Source organism: Stegodyphus dumicola, chromosome X2 (genome assembly GCF_044657685.1).
Source record: "Stegodyphus dumicola isolate Sdum_Otavi_A_Nest chromosome X2, ASM4465768v1".
In the NCBI taxonomy this organism is placed as follows: Eukaryota; Metazoa; Arthropoda; class Arachnida; order Araneae; family Eresidae; genus Stegodyphus; species Stegodyphus dumicola.
This window is the reverse complement of record NC_140781.1, coordinates 35,255,673-35,279,347: the sequence shown is the minus strand read 5'-3', so window position 1 is coordinate 35,279,347 and position 23,675 is coordinate 35,255,673. Positions and strand designations below refer to the sequence as shown.

The 23,675-nt window shown below is 32.5% G+C and overlaps 1 protein-coding gene across 4 annotated transcripts in view; it reads left to right on the top strand.

Annotated features, from left to right (window-relative positions):
* The window catches only part of GluClalpha (glycine receptor alpha 1), a 704,157-nt gene that overhangs the window by 308,991 nt on the left and 371,491 nt on the right, over positions 1-23,675 (top strand). For all 4 annotated transcript variants that reach the window (XM_085809817.1, XM_085809816.1, XM_085809818.1 and 1 more), the window contains one exon: positions 18,934-19,047. In XM_085809817.1, the coding sequence (XP_085665943.1) occupies positions 18,977-19,047 (71 nt within the window). In that variant the 5' untranslated portion in view covers positions 18,934-18,976. The remainder of the gene's footprint in view (positions 1-18,933; positions 19,048-23,675) is intronic.

Sequence of the window (23,675 nt, the reverse complement as noted above, 5' to 3'; positions counted from 1 at the left end):
ATTCCAGTTTAAATTATAGAGAGCTGAAAATGTTACAAGTGATAAAAGAACCTTCTTTACCGAAAATTCCAGCAAAGGAACAATAATGTTATAGTTCCGTTGAGTCCAATGTATCCTTTAAACGAAAAATATCCTATAAAGACCAAATATTTTTGGTCAAAATTGGGCTTCTTGGTCGAAACTGTTATGAGTTTGGCATATGGCTCTTGTGTGTTTTTCCTAAATTAAATAATTCAGTCCAGTTCTAAAAATAATAAATGAAGTATCGCAAGTCTTACCAATGCTTAAGTCGAACCCTTTAAATATTAGGCACAACATCATGCCAACTGGCAAAAGTAGTTTTCATGCAAATCTGCTAGTATAATCCGCATATAACATTCTGTAAGATCTTTAATTTATCTCTCGAATGAAAGCACTGTTGCTTAAATATGAGACATTTAAAATCAATATATTCTTTCCAAGTTACAGCTTTTTTTATTTTCAATAAAATCGCTAATTCATTTGTATTTAATATAACATACTTAACTGATATTAATATTTATAATATATTTAAATGATAATTTTATGAGCATCCGCACTTTATCACTATTAATAAAAGATGTTTCTATCGTCATATATTATCTATCCAAACATAGATCTTTAGCACCTAACAATCAGGTATATTTTTCTACATATATTCCTTCAACGTAATGTATTTATGATATTTCGTAGTCAGCTCTCTGATTCTTAATGAGTAGGTTTTGTCAAATTCTTTTAAAAATCACATCTCTTCATCATTGTCAAATTAATATTCTCTTGCGCTTGCATGAAGAAATATTCCCCATGCATATGCATATTCATTATGACCCATGATCGCATGAAGAGTGAAATCTTCATGCTGTTATGGATACTGGCTGATACGGTCCTTTTCTAGCTAAAACTTTGATAGCAGAGCGATGTTTGAAGATATCGCTTTTCTAAGTCATTGTCAATTTACAAACTTCAACATAGTCTTTACTAGTGAACTCAGAAAGCTGCACCACAGACGCACAGATAAAGAAATTTGATGAAAAATTTGATGATATTTTAGCTTCGTTGTATTATTTAAATTAGTGCATTGTTCTTACTATAGAGCCGTAGAATCTGTTGAATACCATCTTCAATCAGCGTCTATCGACTGCGAATTTTATATGCCTAGAAGCACGATGTTGAAATCCCTATTAATGTTATGTGTTGTCTATTTGTATATGCAAATCTATACCTCATTTTGGCTATACATTTGCAGTGGGTAACTCTAAAGTAAAATTAAGTATCTGATAATGGATGCATATATATATATGGGAAACAGAAACTCTTTAGAAGTATATTAATTTAAATAAATGCATAAATAATAAAAAAATTACCCAATAATATATTGCAATGAATCATTCTGCATAAAAAGAAAGGAAGCTAATTTTTCGCTTGAATTACATTAATATGCATAAATGGCTTGAGGCAGTAATTTTATATGGAAATCATGTACGGCACTCATTAACGTTTTTCATAGCTTTCATCAAAATATTCATATTTTTCCTGTAGTCCATTATAAAAATTTATAATTTCCATAGCATCAAAAGTTTAAAAAATTCAGTCACTCATTTATTAATGTAGCGTGATGTAGGGCTATTAGATTCGGAATAAAATTTCTGTTTTTAACATTCATGCATTTTTCTGGCATAAAGACTGAGAAACACTGAAATATTAATTTATAGAATTCTAAAAGTTTATTAGATGAATGAAGGGTTCTTAAATTAATAGTATTAGTATTATCTAGTAATTAATAGATTAAATTACTAGAATATTTATTAGATGGTTGAATTTAAACTCTAATATAATACCGCAATCACAATTATGCCCTTCTCAACATTTCATATTTGCTCTAAAGCCATGTAATTAAGCTAAATAATTAAGCTCGTATACTACAACTAAACTTTTAGAAAGAATAGGGATGTTATCGAGCAATAACATAACTGCATGATAATTATGTCTAAAATCTGTTAGAAACGCAAAAACGTAACTTAATAATTTATAATCAATAATTCTAATAATAATTTTAATCAAGCATATTATTAATAATGTTAATCAAATAATATAATAGTTTTAATTAAATGATAATTAATTAATATTATTAAGTATTATTAGTAATAATAATAACTATTAATTCATATTACTAATAATTATTAATTATTATTAAGAAATTTGAAATAATATGTTTGATTAATAATTTTAATTAAACATATTATTTCAGATTTCTTAATGTTATGGAAGACGTTCTTCGCTTAAATATTCAGTTTTCTTTAAGCTGAGATGAAAGAAATTTAGAAATCAATCACTGCAAAAATTAACGTCTGCAGCTAACCCTTTAAATTTTAGAATAAGGTATACTCTTAAGGATTAATCTGAAGGATATGAATGCGATTCAACCGTTATACAATGACAGGGATTATTTAAGGTAATGTTGCTTAAGACTATTCCTTTCAGCCGTGGAAAGGAAGGATGAGGTTACGAAAAAACGATTAGCCTCAGTATCGCATTGCAATTGCTCCAAGTTGCCTAGCAGCTCACTAAGTGCTATCATTAGTTCCAGTTGAGGTGCGCACAACCGATGCGCTTTTTTTCTATTCTTCTGTACCTTCTTGTTTCAGGAGGAAAAATTCTCGGTTACCATCGTATCCTGCAGCAGAGGCAAAGGGGAAAAAATAAGACAGAGTTGTTAGCAGGTATTTGTGCCTAAGTTCTTGTCCTAGGTCTTGTGAAGGAAGGACTTCCAGGTTTTTGTAGGACAAATGAAGCGTGTTAATCATTCCTTTTGCAAAATCACTTGGTTGGAAGAGGTCTTCCGAAAGAAGAGGAGATCTACGGAAAGGTATTGCATAACATTCTCAATCTTAGTTTCATTGCATCCAGAATATTTCAGTCAAATATTCTAGATGCAATGAAATTAAGATTGAGAATGTTATGCAATTTAGAATATTTCAGTCAAATAATTCTAGACCTTAAGCAAATATTCTAGCATCTGCTATCCCATTCTTTCAAATAGAAAGGACGTAAACGCACCAAACGTAAGCAGTGACTGTTGAAGGAAATTACTTTTTATGTTTAGAAAGTTCTAGTCCTTTATTTTAATTTCTGCTAAAATAAGAATCTGGATTGCATATGCAATTGGTAGAATCAAATCCGTTACGATCTAAGGCAAGTCTCCACGACTTAAATATCCTTCATATTGGTAACATTCTGCGCACACCCAGCTAGCATGTGGCTGCATAAATGTAATTTACAGCGCAAAGTTAACAAAGAAACATTATTTTGGAGTCAGTCCGTCGCTCCATTTTATTTATTTGCAAAATATATTGAAAGGAAAGTACAGAAATAGTCACTCGAAATATTATAGTTTTTCTATCTGTCATAGAATTCCAACAAACATTAAAATGCATATGGTATTGAATACTTTGTATTCAGGATACCATATTAAGCAGGATACCATATTGATATATATATATATGCAGGATACCATATTGATATATATATATTCAATACCATATTAAGGAAAGGACTCAAAGAGTCCTTTCCTTAATTATGTTTACATTACTTGTAAAAACATACTTTGATATATTTTTAAAATTTATCTGATAAAATCATTGCAACATGTTTTAAATATGAAATAATATCCAGCAGTTAGGTTACGATATTTCCACCTTAATCCTTTTTTATTATATTTCATGAAGAAGGATTTATGTCCCGATACTACTCATGTGCATTTCCTATCATCGTAAACATCAAGCATCGGCTTTTTTTTTTAGTTCCCTGGAAAATTTTCTCCAGCTACTGAATGAGAATTTCTATTGACATTCCTGAATTCGTGACTGCAGAGAATATTAGAGACCTAGAGAAATGAAGCCAGTAATATTTTTGATCACAGAGGTATTACTGGGAAAAACATCGCAGAAGAAAACGTCACGATGAAATCCATGCAACCGGAAAACGTCGCTGTGCAAAACATTGTAGAAAGACAAAGAAACAAAAAGTGAAAATATAGTGGTATAAAACATCATAGCAGGAAATAGAGCACTTAAAAATCTTCCAAGTTTTAAACATCGTCATAGAGAATATTGTGTTGAAAAACTAAAGCACCTACAAATCATCATATGATGAAAATATCGCAGACATATGCCTTTATATTTTAAAGTTTTAAATGAATGTTCACATAATAAATTTTGATCGCAAAATAAAAAGAGGAATCTTTTTTACCTTCATAATGAATTTATTCATGGAAAACTATTAGTACAGCTTCATATAAAATTAATTAATTAATGACCTTTAATAGTTAACTTTATAAGTCTAAAGTTCTATTAAATGCTGCACTTAACTTCTATTCACATTCAGTTTTTCAATGCTTAAATGCTTCTTGCATTTTTGCCAGAAATGAATTAATTAATTCAGTTCATAAATATGAAATATATAGGTTCTCCTTTCGGTCAAAAATCATTATGTGAACACGTATTTAAAAGTTTTGAAGTCTGAAAATACTTGTCTGCGATATTATCATGCGAAGATTTGTAAATCCTTTATTTCTTACCACGATATTTTGTACTACGATATTCTAAAACTGCGAAATTTTTAAACCACTTTATTTCTTACAATGATGTTTTGTGTGACGATGTTTAGAAATGCGATGTTTTCTCCTAACTTTCTGTTCCCCATAATATTCTGCGCGGCTATGATTTTCCTTGTGCATTTTTCTCCCCACAAAGGTTTCGCCCCTATAGCTTTGTCGGACACCCAGAAAGGGAAACTAAGATCCTCTTCATGAATGTCCGGTTATCTTCTATTAGTTACGCAGTTTACATGATTTTCAGCGTGTCGGTGGATGTTATAACCCTTTCGTATTTGGGAAAATGTTTCACGAAAAGAGAAATCAAAATTCTCCCCTGTAAGATAAATTTAATTACATGATTCAGCTCAAAATACAGAGAAATATCATAAATTACCTTGTATTTACCATGTGTGTACTACCCTGAGGTGTGACAAAACCATGGTATACCTTGAGTGTGGCATCTATACTGTTACATTTGATTCAGGTGGTTTTCGCAAACTGCTTTGTTTTAGTTTCAAAATTTCTTAAAAGCTCTACTTCACCTACAGGTAAACAAACCAATTCAGCGCTCAATCATTATTTGATCCGAATATTATTCTCTGTAATAAGATAATCAATAATAAATTTCTTACGTACTAGGTCGATAGTATCCCAGGTATCCCGCAGACTTCATATTGCATTCACATTTATCCCTCTTCCTTATGTAAAAGTCAAAGAAAATGGTCCTGACTATCTTCTTTCATATTATTGAACATGACTCGCGTTGCCAGTTTTTGTCCAACTTTGGACATGTTGGCTTCGAATGTCTGAGCTCATTACTCATTAAGTAGCACAGTGAGTATTTTCTCTTTTCGAATTCGGTTTGACCCTTGCTCGCGCATTCCGCATTGGAGAGAGGTTATTTCGGGGAATATCCTCTAACTTAGGTCTTTACCATCACGACTAAGACGGTAATAGAGCATTTTTTCGTTTTTGGCAGCAAGAATAAAAGACTTTCATGTCATCTTTCTAATACCCTCGTAGTTATTGAACAGTTTTGATAATTTTCTGGTCGACTTTAAGATAGAATCACTCATCTAGGAAATACTTTTACATTTCTGTTTATGCCAATTGCTTTAACTTGTATCTAACATCTAAATTTTTTATCTCTTCAATTCTCTAGTGAATCTCTAGGTGATAGGGTTTTAAGCTCTAACTCTATCACCATTTTTTCCTAATAATTTTTTACTCAAAAATTAAATCTTTCCAGCAGCTGTAAGAATTTTTGATGGAGGATAAGTTTTTACCAATAAGCATCTGGTTCAGTTTGAACTTCTGAAGTAGTATCTTTTATATTCTGGAAATTCTTTGCAAGATGGTCTGGGTTTCTTGCATCAAGCTGCACTATACCTAACGGTAACAGGTTTAGTAGATGAGCTACCCCATAAATTTTTCGAGCCCTCGCTATTTTCACTTGACCTTCGAGAATTATGAGACACAAAAATTATCAGACTGATCGGGGTTAAACTCCGGCATTAACCTTCTTAGATCCAACCGTTCGCAGATCTACAAATTGAGCATTTTCAGAATTAACGGGTCCTCTCGTTTCTAGCCATTCGCCTCTGAATATAATATCTCTAATTCAAAATTAATTTACATTTTTCTTTTCCTTAAATTGTCTTCAATTTGTTTTGCTCACCACTAATTCCTCACCTTTTAATTGTAGCTTTAATATTTCGTTTCTAGTTTCTCTTTTTACTGCTTTTCTAATCTTTGCTTTTTCTTATAGCGGATTTAAGTTCAATAGTTTTCATTTGATGTGTGATAGTTAGGCTGAACTCTAATACTAGAATTTCTAAACTTTAGTTTCCCTTTTCATTCTTCAACAAATATAGGAAGAAAGAAGTAAAAATAAGCTTCAAATGTTTAAAAGAAGAAACAAGCTATAAAGATAAATATCTTAATAAAGAGTTAAAATGTAGCAACTTACGTTACAACATATTTTGCAGTATATAAATACAAGCTTTCTTTGATATCTTTATATCCTTTAAAAGCAATTTTTACCAAAAAAATCAAAACCAATTTTTTGAACAAAAACTCTGTTTTCATCAGGTTCAAGAGGCATGGAAAGTGCTGTCTCATTCTGATGAAACCGAACAGTCTTCTTGAAGCTGTATAAATGATTATAATTGTTCAGGTTAGCCCTCTTCGTGAAAAGCAAGAAGCTTCCTCGCAGTCCTTTCACAGAACTGTCCGTTGATTGCAGCTAATAAATAAACACTGGCTATATAAAATTTCCTTCGATGGGTTAACGATTAAACCGTTTTTAATCAAATTTTAATAACTGTAACGTCATTAAAATCACATGAAAGCAGAAGGTCATTTTTGGTATTCACTTTTTACATTTACAGATTATTTTACAATTACCAAAAAATTATGTAATTTTATCAAAAAGACACTCAAGCCAGTTTCTAAAAACAATGCAGAATTTGCGGCAGTCCTTGTCGGAGTTTCTTCCTGTCCTTTCCTGAAGGAAAAAAAAGAAAAAAAAAAGAACCCTCTCTCTCGGGAGGGGGAATATTAAGTCACTAATCAGGAATGCCCAAACACTTTTCACAAGAACAAGCTGTGCGAGTGATTTTCAGAGCTGAGGGCGGCATCACATTGTCAGCATCAATTATCCGAACAGCAAGGGCCTTACCAATGCCCAAATGGTTAAGACCACCGAATAGGTTTTAGTTTGATTCGGATTTAAGCCCAAAGGAACGGGCTGACATCGTGATTGGGTTTCATGGTTTTCATCAAGTGTAACTTGAATACGAGATAGGTTCCCTTTGAAAGACTACCTTTAAGGCATCTCTTTCCTGAGACCAACAGCCTTCATGTACGGTTATGTGAATAAGGTAAAGTATTCACATAACCTGTTTGAACAGCAATTGTATGCATAGGCAGAAACTTTTGAAACAAGAATGGCTAAACATTTTTTTTTAATATTAAGCAGAATAATTGACCAGAAAAAAATTAAACAATTGTCATAATTTACACGAAAAGGAAATGCAAAGCATTAGTGAAATTTTATTATCATTTTAAAATAACATACATCTATATTTTCAAATTCTCGAAGATTTACATTAAACATTATTAGTCCCTTGCATTCCAAAACTTAATTATTAAACGCTTGACAGTTACTGTTTAAAGCGGATGCAAATTTAAAACAGTATTCCAGCAAAAATCTTTATCAAAATGCGATTGAAAATTAAGTATAGAAAAAATGAATACGAATTGAAACTGGAAAGGATAACACATTTCAATTTGGATTTAAGTGTTTAACATGCCGCTTTCGTTCTTCGAATTCATTTAAGATATTTTTGAAGTATCTTCCGACCACTTATATATAAATTTAATGTCAAACAAAGCTATTTAAAATTAATAAATTGCGTGCAGTCTGACTGCCCCAGTATTTCTTATTTTTAAGAAAGCAAATCCAAAATTCCTAGTATTCCACAAAGTATGCCGTGAGGTTTACAGACGTAAGTAAATACTGCGCCATTACTAAAGACGTAATTTCGTTTCCCGTTTCTTATTCAGATCATGTAGTGTTTACTTCTACATATCTGAATACCAAATTATATCACACTTATTTATCTAGATGGGTCCATTTCATGGCAATACCCTAAAACCGTGTACCTTTATTACAATGCTATGGAAACAAACTATCTGTAAAGACTTCTATCTCATTCTAGGGGAAAAGAGAGAATATATATATATATATGAAAGGTTATTATTGTTTTAATTAGACAGTTTTTTATAATTTCAGCTTTGCCGTCTTTCCTTTCTGTTTCCTCATGAGAATGAAAATCAGTTTGAGAGTATTTAAGTCGAGGGTTTTGGGATTGTAAGAGAGACCATGTTTCTGCCTCTCGAGGATACGTTACTAGCTCTGATTGCTTGTAATTCTTCGTTTGTGCGTTATTGATGCCGACATTTAACTGCTACGACAATGAGACGTTCTGAGCCAACTTAGAGTTTAAAATCAAATGTGTAGTATTTGACTGCTATTCTTACTTTTAAATTTGAATTTGACTATTACTTTAGTTTCCATCGCCCCAAGTGGGGGTTGTTTTGTTAAGCATAAAACATGGGTTTATATTAGTTCTGATTTTATAAAATGTTTATTTTAAACCTTTTCAGGACTATGTTATTACTTCGGAACTAGCCATAATTCGCTCCAAGTCTGTTAGGAGTTTAATTCATGCTAGCGAAGTAAGTCAAATTCTATACATATACACGTGCTAGGAAGAAACATTTATCATCCAAATTGCCCAATAAAAGCTTTTCTCCTCAGGCGATAATTACTTCTTGTGCAATATTCGAGATGTTCATTATTTACAGAAATATAAACTTATTGCAAAATGAGTTTATTCTTACATTAAAACTCTACTTAGGCTTTGCTTTCTTCAATGCGCAAAAATTTGATGAATTAGACTTTAGTCAAATGCCGAATAAGTGATCAGAACCTAGAGAAGGAATTTTTTGGGATATCATAAAAAAAATCATCCATTCATAATGTATAATGTACAGAAAGGAATTTCCTTTCTGAGCATCACTGCAATATTATATTCGCTTATTGTAAAATTAACCACAAGATATTCAGAAAAGAATTCCAGCTTACTCTCATATTATTTCAATCTTTAAGGAAAATGCTATTATATTATCTAAAAATTTCAAATTAAATCTCCGTTTGAAATATGCTGCTTGACAAAGATGATAGAATGATGGAAACGAGATGGTATTTAATAAACAAGTAGCAAAACATTTAATAAACAGTTTCAGTTTTGAGATATTAGTTGTAAATGTGCAGATAGTTGTAAATAGATCAGATGTGCAGATAGATCTAGTTGTAAATGTGCAGAGTAGTTCGGACTCTGAATGAATCATATGATTTTTGCTATATCGGGCTTTACATTCAACTAAATGGAGCGAGATTATGTCTTTATGCTCTCATAAGTATCCTAAACGTCGGGAAATGGTATCCATTAAACCACTAACAATATTCCACATATTTCCAAACTGAAAGACAACTTCTGCTAAGCTTGAGCGTCTTGTACAGATCTTCTGCTAATGTTAGATACTTTAGACCAGGCATTTATATGTTGATAAAGGGTACTTCCGGAAATGATCTTACAAGAAAGAACACATACCTAATTTACGTATCAGTATAAAGTCATTCTCCTATTCGTGCATACCAGAGGCAATAGACTCCTGATAGCTGCTCATTGTGTCTCTCACAAACGGTAACATGAGTAACTCGGTTACCTCGTCGTCTCCAGATTCGTAGTCAGTGATTATTAGTGCTTCAACGAAATCTAGACTCATCAATGGGCCCCAAACTGATGGCTAGTGACGTAATACACCTGGTGATGTTGGCACACTCCATTTCTACTCTTGTGCATCTACTGCACTTGATCAGGGTAAGATGTACATATCACCAAAGCGGTGAAATGGTATTCTGCCTCAATACATGTCTGTATTGGAATGTTCTCCAGGCATAGACTGATGTGTTTTGACAGCAATCAAAGCGTCTACACAGTCCTTCTTCGATGGTTAGCATTTTCTTTTTCTAAGTGTCTCAAAAGTCGGCCGGTAGTTGTCGAGTTTTACTGCATTTCAGCCATGATATGATAATGTCTCATATTAACAGCTATGAGAATACTTATAAATGGGAACAAATGAAGTAGTAGTCAAATAAATTTGTTTTAGCAAACACAGCAATTGTATCTTTATCTGTTTGCTTGTTTGGAGCAAGATAGTGTATACTATGACTAACCAGAGATCTGTTTGGTTAAACAAATATACTGGAATAAAGGTTTCTATTGATATTTCTAGAATAATTTCAGCCCTTTCATTTTGATTCTTAAGCAAGATAAAAAAAAAGTATTTTTGTGCTCGTAAAAAAGACAAATATTCAAAGTTTACGTATCTCTTCCTCCACCAAAGTAAATGATTCAAATTTTCAAGAAAGTACTTTTCCAAATGTATGTTGTAGTTTGCATGGCGCCGATAAAAAAGTATGTTTTTCTCTGTCAAGTGACTTATATCTGATGTATGTCTTTTCTTACCCATTCTTGTAACCAACCAGACGACGTTATTTATTAAATATTATTAAATATTTCTATTATTTCCTTTTCCCAATAATAACACGAGTTTGCATAAACTATTTTGAACCTAAACTGTCCCTTAAGTTTCGATAATTAAAAAATCATTACAACTGTTTTAAAGTGCTCTAATCACTTTTACAGAATTATATGTTGATGTTAAGTACGAGTTCATATTTTAGCAAAGGTAAATTTTATTGAAAAGAAAATTATGTTTAATACCATAATATAATTTGCGGAGCTATACCTGCATATCATTGAATATTATGCAGAATCTACAGAATATTAAAATCATAAAACCTTAACAATTACTTTTATAAAGTCTGGTTTCCAAAACGCAGTATTAAAATAAAACATAAATTACATTTTTGTAATAAGATTTAATACCGAAATTCTTTAGCTAGTATTATTCCTATTTGCAAATTTTTAGAATAGTCTCAAGCACTCAGATATTCTGTATCGAAATAAACTAGCTACTATTTAGCATAACGATCTGTATACTGTCTATTCGATCCGACGTGGGGTGGGTGGGGAAATGGAAAGAAACTGTATCCCTTTTATCTTCTGTGGAATTACTGATCGTGTTTACGTTCTACGCAGTTCTCCTGAAAAATATTTCTACTTCTTAACGCGGTTTATTTTTTCCGTGTGTTTTTTCCTTTCAATTCTTTCTTTCTCTTCCTCTTCGAGACTGGGTCCATCCATTGTATTGCTCCCTCGGTAAAGCAAATGGGGGGAGTGGGAGGTTGATAGATGGTGAATAGGCCTATGGATCATTCGATCGCTTTTTCCAAACTAGGAAAACATATTTTTTTATCTTGTAGTTCTCCGTGCCCCGAACATTCTGCAAGTGGTTTCTCGTAAATCACAAATAGTGTAGTTATTGGGGCTTTTATGATAGTTCATGAGAACTTTTTTTAGATTTTTGTCTCGTGTTTGATATTTCATTTTTTCTGCGAGTTTTGGAAGTTGCAACGGAAGAAAAAAAGGTACGAAACAGATGTTTCTTACAGTATTTCTTTCCTTTGTTTTAAAAAATTCTTATGCAGCATCTGAAATAAAGGAATTTATGGATTGCTACGCTGAGATGCTGATAATGCATTCGAAGAGGACGTTTTGTTAAAAAAAAATAAAAAAGTTTGGCGATTTTCTTTAAAAAAGTATTTAATTTGACAGCTTTTATTCCTGCGCACCTGCGGTAGTTTTCTTCTAAAATTGATACGAAATAGATGTGTTTGTTTACAAAAGGGGATTAAAAATAATAATAAAAAGAGATGTATGCAATCCCCTACTTCTTTACATTTTGAGTTGCAGTTTTTCTTAAAAAATATGTGTGAATCATCTTTCCAACAATATACAGTATGGTCCATCGTCAATAGTGGTGTACCCAAGGAAGACCTTTTCGTGGGTCACCCTGTATTTATTTATTAGAAGGATACTTATGGCAATAAGCAATATTTCGCTTACACTATTTGGAAAAGAAATGATTACAACCATAAGGGTATTTCAGAGTAAGTTGAATAGTAGTTTTCTTTACAGATAACACTTTTATCTTGAGAGAATATTTTCGACAATTTTTTTTTCTTACGGCACGTAGCAAACGTACTTCTATCCCAAGCAGCTCGATTGAAATACCAGCGTCCAACAAGTTTACGATACTAACATTCCATCAAGATGCAAGCTATAACAGGGAACAAACAGTACCCAGTCGTCCGAGATCAAGCAGTACACTCCAGGAAGAAACCTGCTCCAGCTATTGTTCGTGAGCATAAAATCATTAAATATCGACTCAAAACGACCAACTCAACTTAAAACTCCAAATTCAGCTCAACGAGAGGTGATAATTCTTATAATATGGATGTCGAAAAAGACAATTTCGAGAAAATTCCACCAGTTGAGATTAAAGATGAAAAAACTCTTGGAAAAAACTGAGAAATCTTTTTCGCTAAAACACCATGAATGGCTATATGTAAAACAAATTACTAGGTGGATATAAAATCATTGATCCAGCACGGCCCACCAGCGGCCGAGCGGTAAAGTCGCTGAACACTAGTAGTTCGGTCTGAGGTTCGAATCCCGCGAACGGGCTGGCTGCATGAATGTTTTCACGGTTTTCCCCATGTGTAACGTGTATACGAGCCAGTTTCCCTTAGAAAGTTCTCCACGAAAGCATCCCTTCCCTTAGGTAGATAGCCCTAGTGCACTTTGCCATAATTAAATACACAACCACCACCATTGATCCAGAGAATGCCTTACCGAAAATAGTAACCGGACACCATGCTATGTGAACTGGAGTCTTTTACATCACCTGCTCTCTCTTTTTACGTGATTTTAGTCTCTAGCTGCAAGAACAGATTTTGCATTATTTTTAACAGCAATTTTCGGCCTTCCCTATGTCACGTCTTCAGAGGAACCATATTAATTTTGAGACGTCCCATTTTAATTTTATGGAATTTTTTTCGTGTCAGCTTTCTACGTGTAATCCTTAAAATGGCTGCTGAACATTCATTGTTCTTATGCTGCAGTCAGTGAGACGCTTGAGGTCCCTTTTCTTTTGCCATATTCCCATTGAGGAGAAGAGATATCTACAGAAAGCAAAATATTCCTTTGAAACTTGCAGGGAATAAAAGCTTCTCTTCCCTTATCGAAACTGTGGAAAGTGAGAGCATACTGCCTCATATCTTAACCTATCCACTTTCATCCAATGATGTAAATTAGTTACTGCTAAAACAGTGACTACCAACTCTCTGGTAGTCAGCATCTGTTCTCAGGGGCTTGAATGAGAGGCGTGGTTAATGACCATTGAGAAGTTATTGGTATTTAAAGGGCTTTTAAGAAATTTAATATTCAATAAATAATAACAAAATTCGAAGTTTATCATGTAAATTTAGTCAAAAGGCTCATTATTTTTTATACATTTCTTGGTTTGGTTTGGTTTATTTAATTATGGCAAAGCACACTAGGGCTATCTGCCTAAAGGGAGGGATGCCTTCGTGGAGGACTTTCTAAGAGAAACTGGCTCGTATACGCGTTACACATGGGGAAAACCACGAAAACGCCCATGCAGCCAACCCGTTCGCGGGATTTGAACCTCGGACTGAACTACCAGTGTTCAGCGACTTTACCGCTCGGCCGCTGGTGGGCCCTTATATATTTCTTGAACTATATTGCTTTCAGTATTAGCTTCAATTTCAAATATTTTTCAAAATTTCAACACCTGGAAAAAATACAAATATTATTACAGAAGATGATTTGTAAAGACTTGTTAACCATTTTAAAGTAGTGATCCGTGAGTTCAGCATTAGACCTGAAGACTTGTTGATTGAATTGGGTTACCGTTTGATTCGTATGTTAACCAAAACAACGTATAAGACGAAGAAAATTTCAAGGCACGTCTATTATTTCGAAGCAAACGCGTTGTTCAGCAGTAAGACTTAAACTGTTTTGAAGACATTAATTGATTCAGTATTTTAAAATTTGGGCAACAATAATGTAGCTTATTTTAGTATTTTTTCTTCAGAAGCTGTATTAGTGGAGTTTAGGAATTAAAGGTTACGAATTAGGAGGACATTTTAAATTACTAGCAAAACAAATCAGCATTTAGCATAAAAATTAATTTGAGCTCAGAACAAAAATGTCATTTCGCTTGATCAATTGTAAAAGCAATTTATAATATTGTTTATTATACATGACTATAAATTTTATTCTTCGAACCATTTAAAAAATAGATTTAAGAAGTTCATTATACCAAACACTTCACTAGAAAAGTCTTCGGAATTTTATGGCATTATCAAAGGTATTTCTCCCGTTTTCCTAGCGTGCATTCGTGGTGTAGTGGTTCTGTATGCTGGGCTGGTTTTCTAGAGGTCCGTGGTTCGATTTTCGGCGAAGGCGATTGCTCATTTTTCATCTCTCCAGCTTTTCCAATTAATCTAATTTCTCTACGGGGCGCCCGAACTAAAAGGGTGTTGGATGATGATTCTCCACACCCAGAATTTGGCGATTGGTTCCCCTAAAAACCCCAGGCTTCCTTTAAAAAGGGGAGCATATAAGTTACTTCTTCCGCTTTCCTAGCGTGCCTTCGTGGTTTAGTGGTTCTGCACTCTGAGCCGGTATTTTAGAGGATTCCCGGCGAAGGCGTTGGTAATTTTCAACCTAATGTCTCTACAAAGTGGTTTCTGGGATAGAATATGTGGACATTTTTGTATTAAATGCTTTAAAATGTAGAATGGATGGATTGGATTGGATTATTCAATTATGGCAAAGCGCACAAGGGCTATCTGCCTAAATGAAGGATGCCTTCGTGGAGGACTTTCTAAGAGAATCTGGCTCATATACAAGTTACACATGGGGAAAACCACGAAAGCGCCCATGCAGCCAGCCCGTTCGCGGGATTCGAGCCTCAGTCCGAACTACCAATGTTCAGCGTCTTTACAGCTCGGCCACTGGTGGGCCCTAAAGTGTAGAATGTAAATGCAGAATGTGAAGCAACTCAAATTCGGTTTATTGAATCTCTCTCTCTCTCTCTCTCTCTATATATATATATATAATTAAACTGTTGTTAGAGATTATCCACTTGGAAAATGAAAGGTATAAACTATTACAATTATAAAACTTAATGAAGATGAAACACTTGGAAAATAAAAAGTTTACCCTATTGGAATTATAAAACTTAGTAGTAACTGCCATTTAATACGCTAGAAAAACTATTTAAAATTAAAAGCACATTCATTTATCGCTGATTTCATGGACAAAGACTTACTTTTCAAAGAGAATTAGCCCTTCTCGATAAGATCACCAACAGTTATTGAGATCTGATTGAGTTTTATCTCCCTCCTATATTTGAAAGAAATTCTTTCCACTATAATGCAAAGAATATTTCAGTTTTCATACGTTAATTCGTATAATTCATATTAATTCAATTTATTTTTAAATATGCGAAAGAAATTCCTCGACAGGATACATTTTCACGAAAAACGAGATAACATGTATGCCAAACAAAATATTGATAAAACCAGTTGTACGTCTAAAGGACCTTAACCAAAAATACGCAAAAAGTAATCCCGCTTTCTTGGCATGCCTTCGTTGTGCAGTGGTCAGCCCGCTCGACGCGTAATCGAGAGGTCCGTGGTTCGAGTCCCGGCGATGTCATTGCTCATTTTTCATCTCTCCTGATTCTAAATAACCTAATGTCTCTACAGTGGCGCCCGGACTAAAACGGTGGTGGATGATGATTCTCCACCACCAGGATTTGGTGATTGGTCCTCTAATCACCAGTTCCTTTTTAAAAGGGAGAGTACATAAGGTATTTCCCCTATTTCCTCTCGCCTTCTTGGCATACCTTAACGGTACAGTGGTCAGTACGCTCGACGCGTAATCTAGAGGTCCATGGTTCGAGTCCCGGTGAGGGCATTACTCATTTTCATCTTCCGCTTCGAAATAACATAATGTCTCTACAAGACTTCTAAAAAAACTTATAATTATCTTAATCGCACACAGATAAGAAACATAGGTAAAATTTGCATGCTATATAATTAATTATTATGGCAAATGAAGAAACATTTTCTATATTTATTTATATAAAATAGTTATTAATTGCGCGTTTTTCTACGTAGGTAATTTTCTATGTAGGTATGTTTACTGTAGACAATCACTACTGCGCAGTGTATTCTGTGAGCTTTCTTTATGCGCCATTGTTTTGGTAGGCCTTTTTTTATGAAACCATTTAAACAACGGTTTACTTTTGAAACTTCTTGAATTAAATCTAAATTTCGCACAGCGAGATCGAGGTCATCAAATAATTTTCTCGAAGCTGGTAAACATTTGAAGAATTTTTAACACTTTGCAAGTTAAAAATTACTCATAAAAGAATCGGTGATGATATTTTTACGAACAAAACTATCTTTAAGTAATTTTACACAGTTCACATAATTTCTGTAAGTTAATTGAAAACCAGATATTACATTTAACTGCCCTCTAGTCAAGCATATTTTTAAATAGGCAAATTTTTCAGTTTTTAGTTTTTGAAAGTGGATCATTTCGATTGATAGTGCTTTCAAATTAATTCCAAAATTCGTTCCTACATTTCGTATCTCCTGAACACGGTTTGATTATCAACTTAAGAAGTTTAATTGAAGAGAGTAAATTTAAGTTATTATTCGGAGTACTTAACAGTTTTTGAGATGTCGACGAGTAAATAAAATTTTCTTTCTGTTTCATTAAACGTTTAAGTTAGTTACTATATCTAAAACATTTGCCTTGATAATAAGTACTAATGTTTACTTCTTTGTCAATTCATTTTATATCGATATGTTTAATTTGACTATATAAGGAGTTTAATTTATCCATTTTTTTCAACTAAAACGTCTAGATGATTCTCTAAGATGTCACACGTAACAGTTACATCTGCGAAGCGATGTAATTCTTGAAATTAGTAGTATTGGTTAATTCAAAACTACGTTTGCGTTTTAATTTTTGAAAATTTTATTCAGAAGCCATAGACATGTCATTTGTACTCTAAAGAATTATACATTCATATGTAAAATTCTCATCTGTAATTCTCTTGAAAATGTTTGAAAGCTGCTAATGCGTAACCGTTGATAACAGAATTCTACATTAAACATAATCCATGAAAAAATCGAAAGGATCTATGGGCAGGAACTCTAATATTTCCGATACCGAAATTTATGTAGAGAAAACATGACTAATAAACACCACTATAATCACCACTAAAGCTCATCGAGTTATTACTAAACTACGATTTATTTACATAGATTAAAATGAAAAGTAAAGTCAAAGGAATATATATATATATATATATATAGCATTCTGAAAAAAATTCTGAGAAATCATTCTGATCGTATATGAAATATGAAGCTCAAGTTACTCAAATATGAAATAATTTTTACGTAAACAATATTCGTGTTTACTTTATTCTAATTTCCAAGACAACAATTCTTGCTCTCGGAGTTCTAAAATTATTTCTAGTTTAAATTCTTATAACCTGGAGTCTTTAATATCGTAGAAAGACAAGTTTTTCAAGCATTAAATTAAAATTACTTCAATCCCCCATTATCTCCTTGATGAAGTTAACGCTTGGCTAAATATATAGCTTTAAAGGTACTTTTTTAAATTTTTGATTTCTTATTCATAGCAGAAGTCATGAAGCTCTCGAAGGATGTCCTCCAAGCGTTATTTTCCAATTTAGTCTGTTACAAAAGAACTCATAATTAAATATGCTGCGCATGTAGTGAGTAGAAGCTCACGAGATTTGCTTTATTCAAAATAATTTATTTTGAAAATGACACTTGGTAAAACCTCTATTGTGTCTCAATTTAAAAAATCTGATTATTCTAAAAGTATACTCAATAAATAATGAATAGAGAAAATATCATTCTAAAGAATTTGAAAGTTCATGTAATCAAAAGTGTTACATTTATGCAAATATTCAAGAATTGACAGATGGGAAAACTGCTGAAAAAAAAAATAACTACGAAAAGAATATAAATTTCTAGATGAAATGCATTCTAATTGTTTATTTAATAATTTACAGATATATCTAGATAGTTAAGTAATAATTGTATATTAAGACTTTATAAACTACATTCAGAAAATATTATTTATTACTCATTAACATACAATTAACTTTCAGGATACTGCAGACAAAGCACATGTTTGATATATCAATATCAAATAAAATGTAAAATATTCCTTTACATTATGTCATTTTTTAAATAATTGGTATTTTATAAAGCGACCTTATTTTTTATACAGAAATACTTACGAGATATACAGATTGCGAACAAAAACTTTTCTTGTATTATTTTTCGCGAGTCATGGAAAGTCGTTAAAAGTCTGTAACTCATCTAACGAAATATGTAAAAAATCACCCTAGGAAAATACGACGTTTTAGTAGTTCACATTTAATTAAAATCAATCAAAATTTATACTTTAAAGATTCAAATTTGTTTTATATCATGACTTAAAATATTTTCTTGTCATAAACTAAACTAATTATTTAAATCCTATCAAAAAAAATCCAATGTTTAAATTCATAGGGGAACTAGGAAAAATTAATGAAACAGTATAGAATATATCCTCTCTAGAAAGAAGACCCTTATATTACAGCTATTTTGTATCATTTTACTATCATTATTACTGTTAATTAAGCCTTTTGTATTTTCTTAGGTGTGAATGAACTCGGGCCGGGGCCGTAGGCCTCAAGTGCTCCATGATGACCAGAAGACTCTGTCCACTCCTGGTCTCGGTTTTCCTGGTCTTACACGGAGCTGTGTTGGTTTGGTAAGACCCATTTTTTGAACATATTTTAACTGAATAATGTATAAACCAACCATACCTGACACACAAAGTTATGTCTTTTATTAAAGTAAACTGAAATAAATTGCGTGACATTTTTTATTAATCTGAAATGCATGCACATTCAGGGGTTATGCTGAAAAAAAATGTGCATGCAGCACTTCTTCATCTGAAACTCATGTTTTGGTACATCTGAGGCAATACAAAATAGATTTAAATTCTCTTAGGTAGCTTAAACTATAGATCAATTGTATGATATGATAAAAGACTGTATAATGAATTATCCCCAGGTCTTAGTACAAGTCAGAAGAAGGATGTACAGAACCCTTTATTCAGTCCAATATAGTTGAACAGATGACCCAACTTGGGTTTACATAAAGCCAACACTTCTGGCGTAACTCAAAAAAGTACCGGTAAACTTAAAATAAAATGCAACTAAATTATCCTAACGGATCTCATGATAATTCAAAACGCAGGAAGGCTCTGACTCGTAGAAGCCGGCGGAAACAAGCTTAATGGCTAGAAGCACTCAACGCCACAAAATCAAATCACTACTAATTCAAGATCACAAGGGGCCTTCAAGTAGGCATAACACGCTGTAAAATCACCTTCCTAAACCTTACTTTAAATAGCATTTCTTTTTACCTTAATTTGAACACACGCGTTCTGTCTTATTGCTATTCTGACTGGAAAGCGTGGATAAAAGCGAGACTGAAAGTAAAGTTGCTTTAACTAAAAATTAACTATTAACCAAACAAAAAAAAATCCTCACATGCTTAGGAATCTTATCCTTTTGCATTTTCCTTTAGTTTTAAAAGTTATGATTAATTCAGGGCATATATTATTTGTGGCATATATTATATATTACTATCACATGAAAGTGATCTAACTGAAACTTAAATCAGTCATGATATGAAGGTGATCTAATTGAAACTTAAAGCATAATTTATAATTTTTTAACTGTTCAGTCTGTAATATATAAAACACTATTCATAATAATTTGTTACATCTCCCGTTTCAGGCAATTTGAAGTTATTAGTTATCTTTTGATTAGAATTATAACAAATTTTGATTACTATAATAAAAACACTGAAGTTTCTGTTAGGGAGAAGCAGGACATTTTCAAGTTCTTTCAGTTGAGTAGGATAATCCCTGGCATGTAAAGAAGTTTGTAGAGTTATTAGACATTTTTAAACACAGAAAACCTGAAAAACGTGCAGTGCTCTTGCCGGGACTCGAACTCTGAACCTCTCGAATGCGCGCCAAGTGCGCTACCGTTATATCACGCTGGTATGCAGAAAGGAGGAATAAAATACCTTATAGGTTAATTAACATTTTTGTAACTAGCAAACAAAAACAGTATTTCATAGGTAGTTTTTATTCAACAAAATCGTTATGAAGATGAGAAATGTTATCAGTAATTACATGATAAACAACCAAAATGATAATAATTCTGGATAATTAAGCAATGGGTAACATATTGCTTATATATTTTAATTCATCGGAAAGCACTATAGTAGTAAGGACGTCAAGTACTAACACGTAATTGTCAAGATCAGTCGAAAATTCAAATATATAAACTGTACAAAAGAATGTCATTTGTCTAAAATTCCCTTCAGTTGGTAAAGCAGCGTACAGTAAGCTTCAATTGTTCTTGTCCACAATTTAGTGGATTGATTATTAATTCAGAGGGCCATGATTCATAATAACCCTCTATAATTAGAAAACATCTCGAAAGAATGTTCTGCTTCTCCCTAACAGGGCAACTGTATTTCTTAGTCTGTTCATCAAAATGTGTTATAATGAGAAATTAATTAGAAATTTTAAATTGTCTGAAATAGGAAGTGTACCAAATTATTATAAATTGTGTATTATGCATTACAATCTGAAATATTAAAAATTAAGTTTCAATTAAATCTTCTTGTGATAACTGACAGTATCGTCATTATCTAAGTGCTTTCCTTACATTGGCAACACAAGATTATTGTCCTGCTTCTCCCTAACACGGCAACTGCATTTATTATTCTGTTCATCAAAATGTATCATAATTACAATCAGAAATTAATTAGATATTTTAAATTGTGTGAAATAGGAGGTGTACCAAATTATTTTAAATTCTGTTTTATATATTACAGTCTGAACTATTAAAAAATTAAGGTTTAAATTTTCAATTAAATCTTCATGTGATAACTGACAATATCGTCATCATCTAAGTGTTTTCCTTACATCGGCAATACAAGATTATAATTATAGCTCCAGAACAATGAGAAACGCCGAAAGCCAACATCTGATACCTACAGGTAACAGGAAAATGAGTTATAAACTGTAGAAATCAGGTTGTCAAGAGATTTGAATAGCTACCTTAGCTACCGTCATAATTATTACAACAGGATACTTGCGAAGTGTCAGGAACACCATGTCAGGCCACATTAACCTTCGTAATGATGGCTGTCGTATACTAATTGCAAGTACCATAAGTCCTGCACAAACAAGCAGCTTCCTTTAGATTTAAACCTGGCATTAAGACTTGCATAACAGCAAACCGTGTTAAAACGCTTTACGTATAAATTGTTTTATTCTTTAAAACCTTACGCATGAAAGTTGTTCTTACTCTTCTCATTTCTTGATAGAGTTCAATATGTTATGCCCGATTACATTTAAAACGATGTAAACGAAATGCATATGCATAAATACTGCTCACAAAGTAGAGCAACTTAATCAAGTTGTTACATGAAATGCTAAAAAACATTTTTATTTAAATTGATGTCAGACTAATATCTCATTCCAAAGTTTTATTTGGTGTTTTATTTATTTGGTCCGTGGATCCTTACTTCTAATATTTATTAGTTCATTTAATGGTGAGCTAGAAACAAAAATTCGATTTAAAATATGCAAATATACAGCCAGTATTTGATTTGAAGAGATAATGTAGCAAAGGAATACTCCTTGCACATTGAATAAAAAGTCTTCCGAAAATAAAAGAAAATCAATCAGCAGATTGTGGTTAGTTCTGTAAGGTAGTTTAATGTCGTTTGAGAAAATCGTTGACACAAATCGTGAGTCGTTTGACACAAATCAAGTTAGATGTATATCAGATTCTCTAGAAACTGAGTTTTTCTATAAAACTACCATCAGTCTAAAACTGAACTTGTAGAAATTTTATGAATTTATTATCAGGGAAAAGTGAAATGATATGGGTTGCTTCAAGTAATTCATTCTATGTCAATCCTTCTATGTAATTAAATTAAACGTGTAATTTATTTAGAGCCATAATTTCATCAAAAGTTTGATGTTTATTTATAGATTATTTTTATAGTCTGATGTAGTATAATTTCTAAACTCTCTTTTAATTTGATGAAAGTATATCATAAGGGATATTGTGTATCTACTAAAAATCATACTTTTAAAGTGCATGAATTAAGAAAGAAAGAAAATGTTATAAGGTATTTCTTCCACTTCCCTAGCGTGCCTTCGTGGTGTAACGGTAGCACACTGGGCCGGTATTCCAGTGGTCCATGGTTCGATTTCCGTGGTTCGATTGTCATGGCCAGGAAACAGTCCTGACCTCAATCCTATCGAAAATTTGTGGCACCGTTTGAAAACTCTTGTCCGAATGAGGCGCCCATCAAATAAAAGGGAACTAATTGAGACTATAATTGTTTCCTGGCATCATGTAATAAGGAAAGAAGAGCTTAAAACTCTTGTCAGCTCAATAAAACGTCGATGTCAAGCTGTAATCAAAAATAAAGGGTACCCTACTAAGTACTGATGACTCACTGCAATCATCACTGTCTAATGTATATCGATAACTATTATCGTTTAACATTTTTTGTATTGCAAATAATTGAAATTTGTTTTTTGTATTGAATTTAGTAATAAATTCTTTGTGAAACATAACGTTTTCTATAAGCATACAAAGTTCAAAAACATAAAAATTTCCAAAAGTGTCCACAATTTTGGCCACCACTGTAGGTAATTTATTAAAGAGAAAGAGCTACAACAAAGTGAGCAAGTAAATAAGGCTCTTGCGCTGGAACGTCCGTACATTTTGTGCTGTACGCAAGCTGTCTCCCAGCGTGATATTAATTCATAAAATTGGCACAGGTTGAAGATAATTTTTCAACACGCTTGTTTTGACTTGTCATGCATATATGTTTCTACAAGCATTTATATTTTTCTAAAGTCTGGTATCTCATTCAATTATTTTGGTGCAATTAAATCCACCCTTTATGAATGGTTTCTACCCAGTTACGTTTGCGGATTTTTCTAAATTATTGCATACGCTTGAATAAATGGCATTTTTAAGTTTCTCTTGAGCTTGCAAACTTAACAGAAGCATATATTCTTCTTTCAGGTGAACAAAACATTAAAATATTGTCTATTATATGCTTGAATATGTATACAATGAACGATCATATTAATTTAACTGCAGATTTCATAGTACTTAACGCCATTGCTTGCCATTAACGTGGTTTGAAGTCTTTCATCTTGAATTCTACTAGCTATTAATAAATTTCGGGAAGTAATTAATTATAACTGAAATGGAATTCATCGTTTCTTTTACGGAGGTTAGACAGCAGATGTATTTGTTCTGATCTTCCTTTTGAACTTAT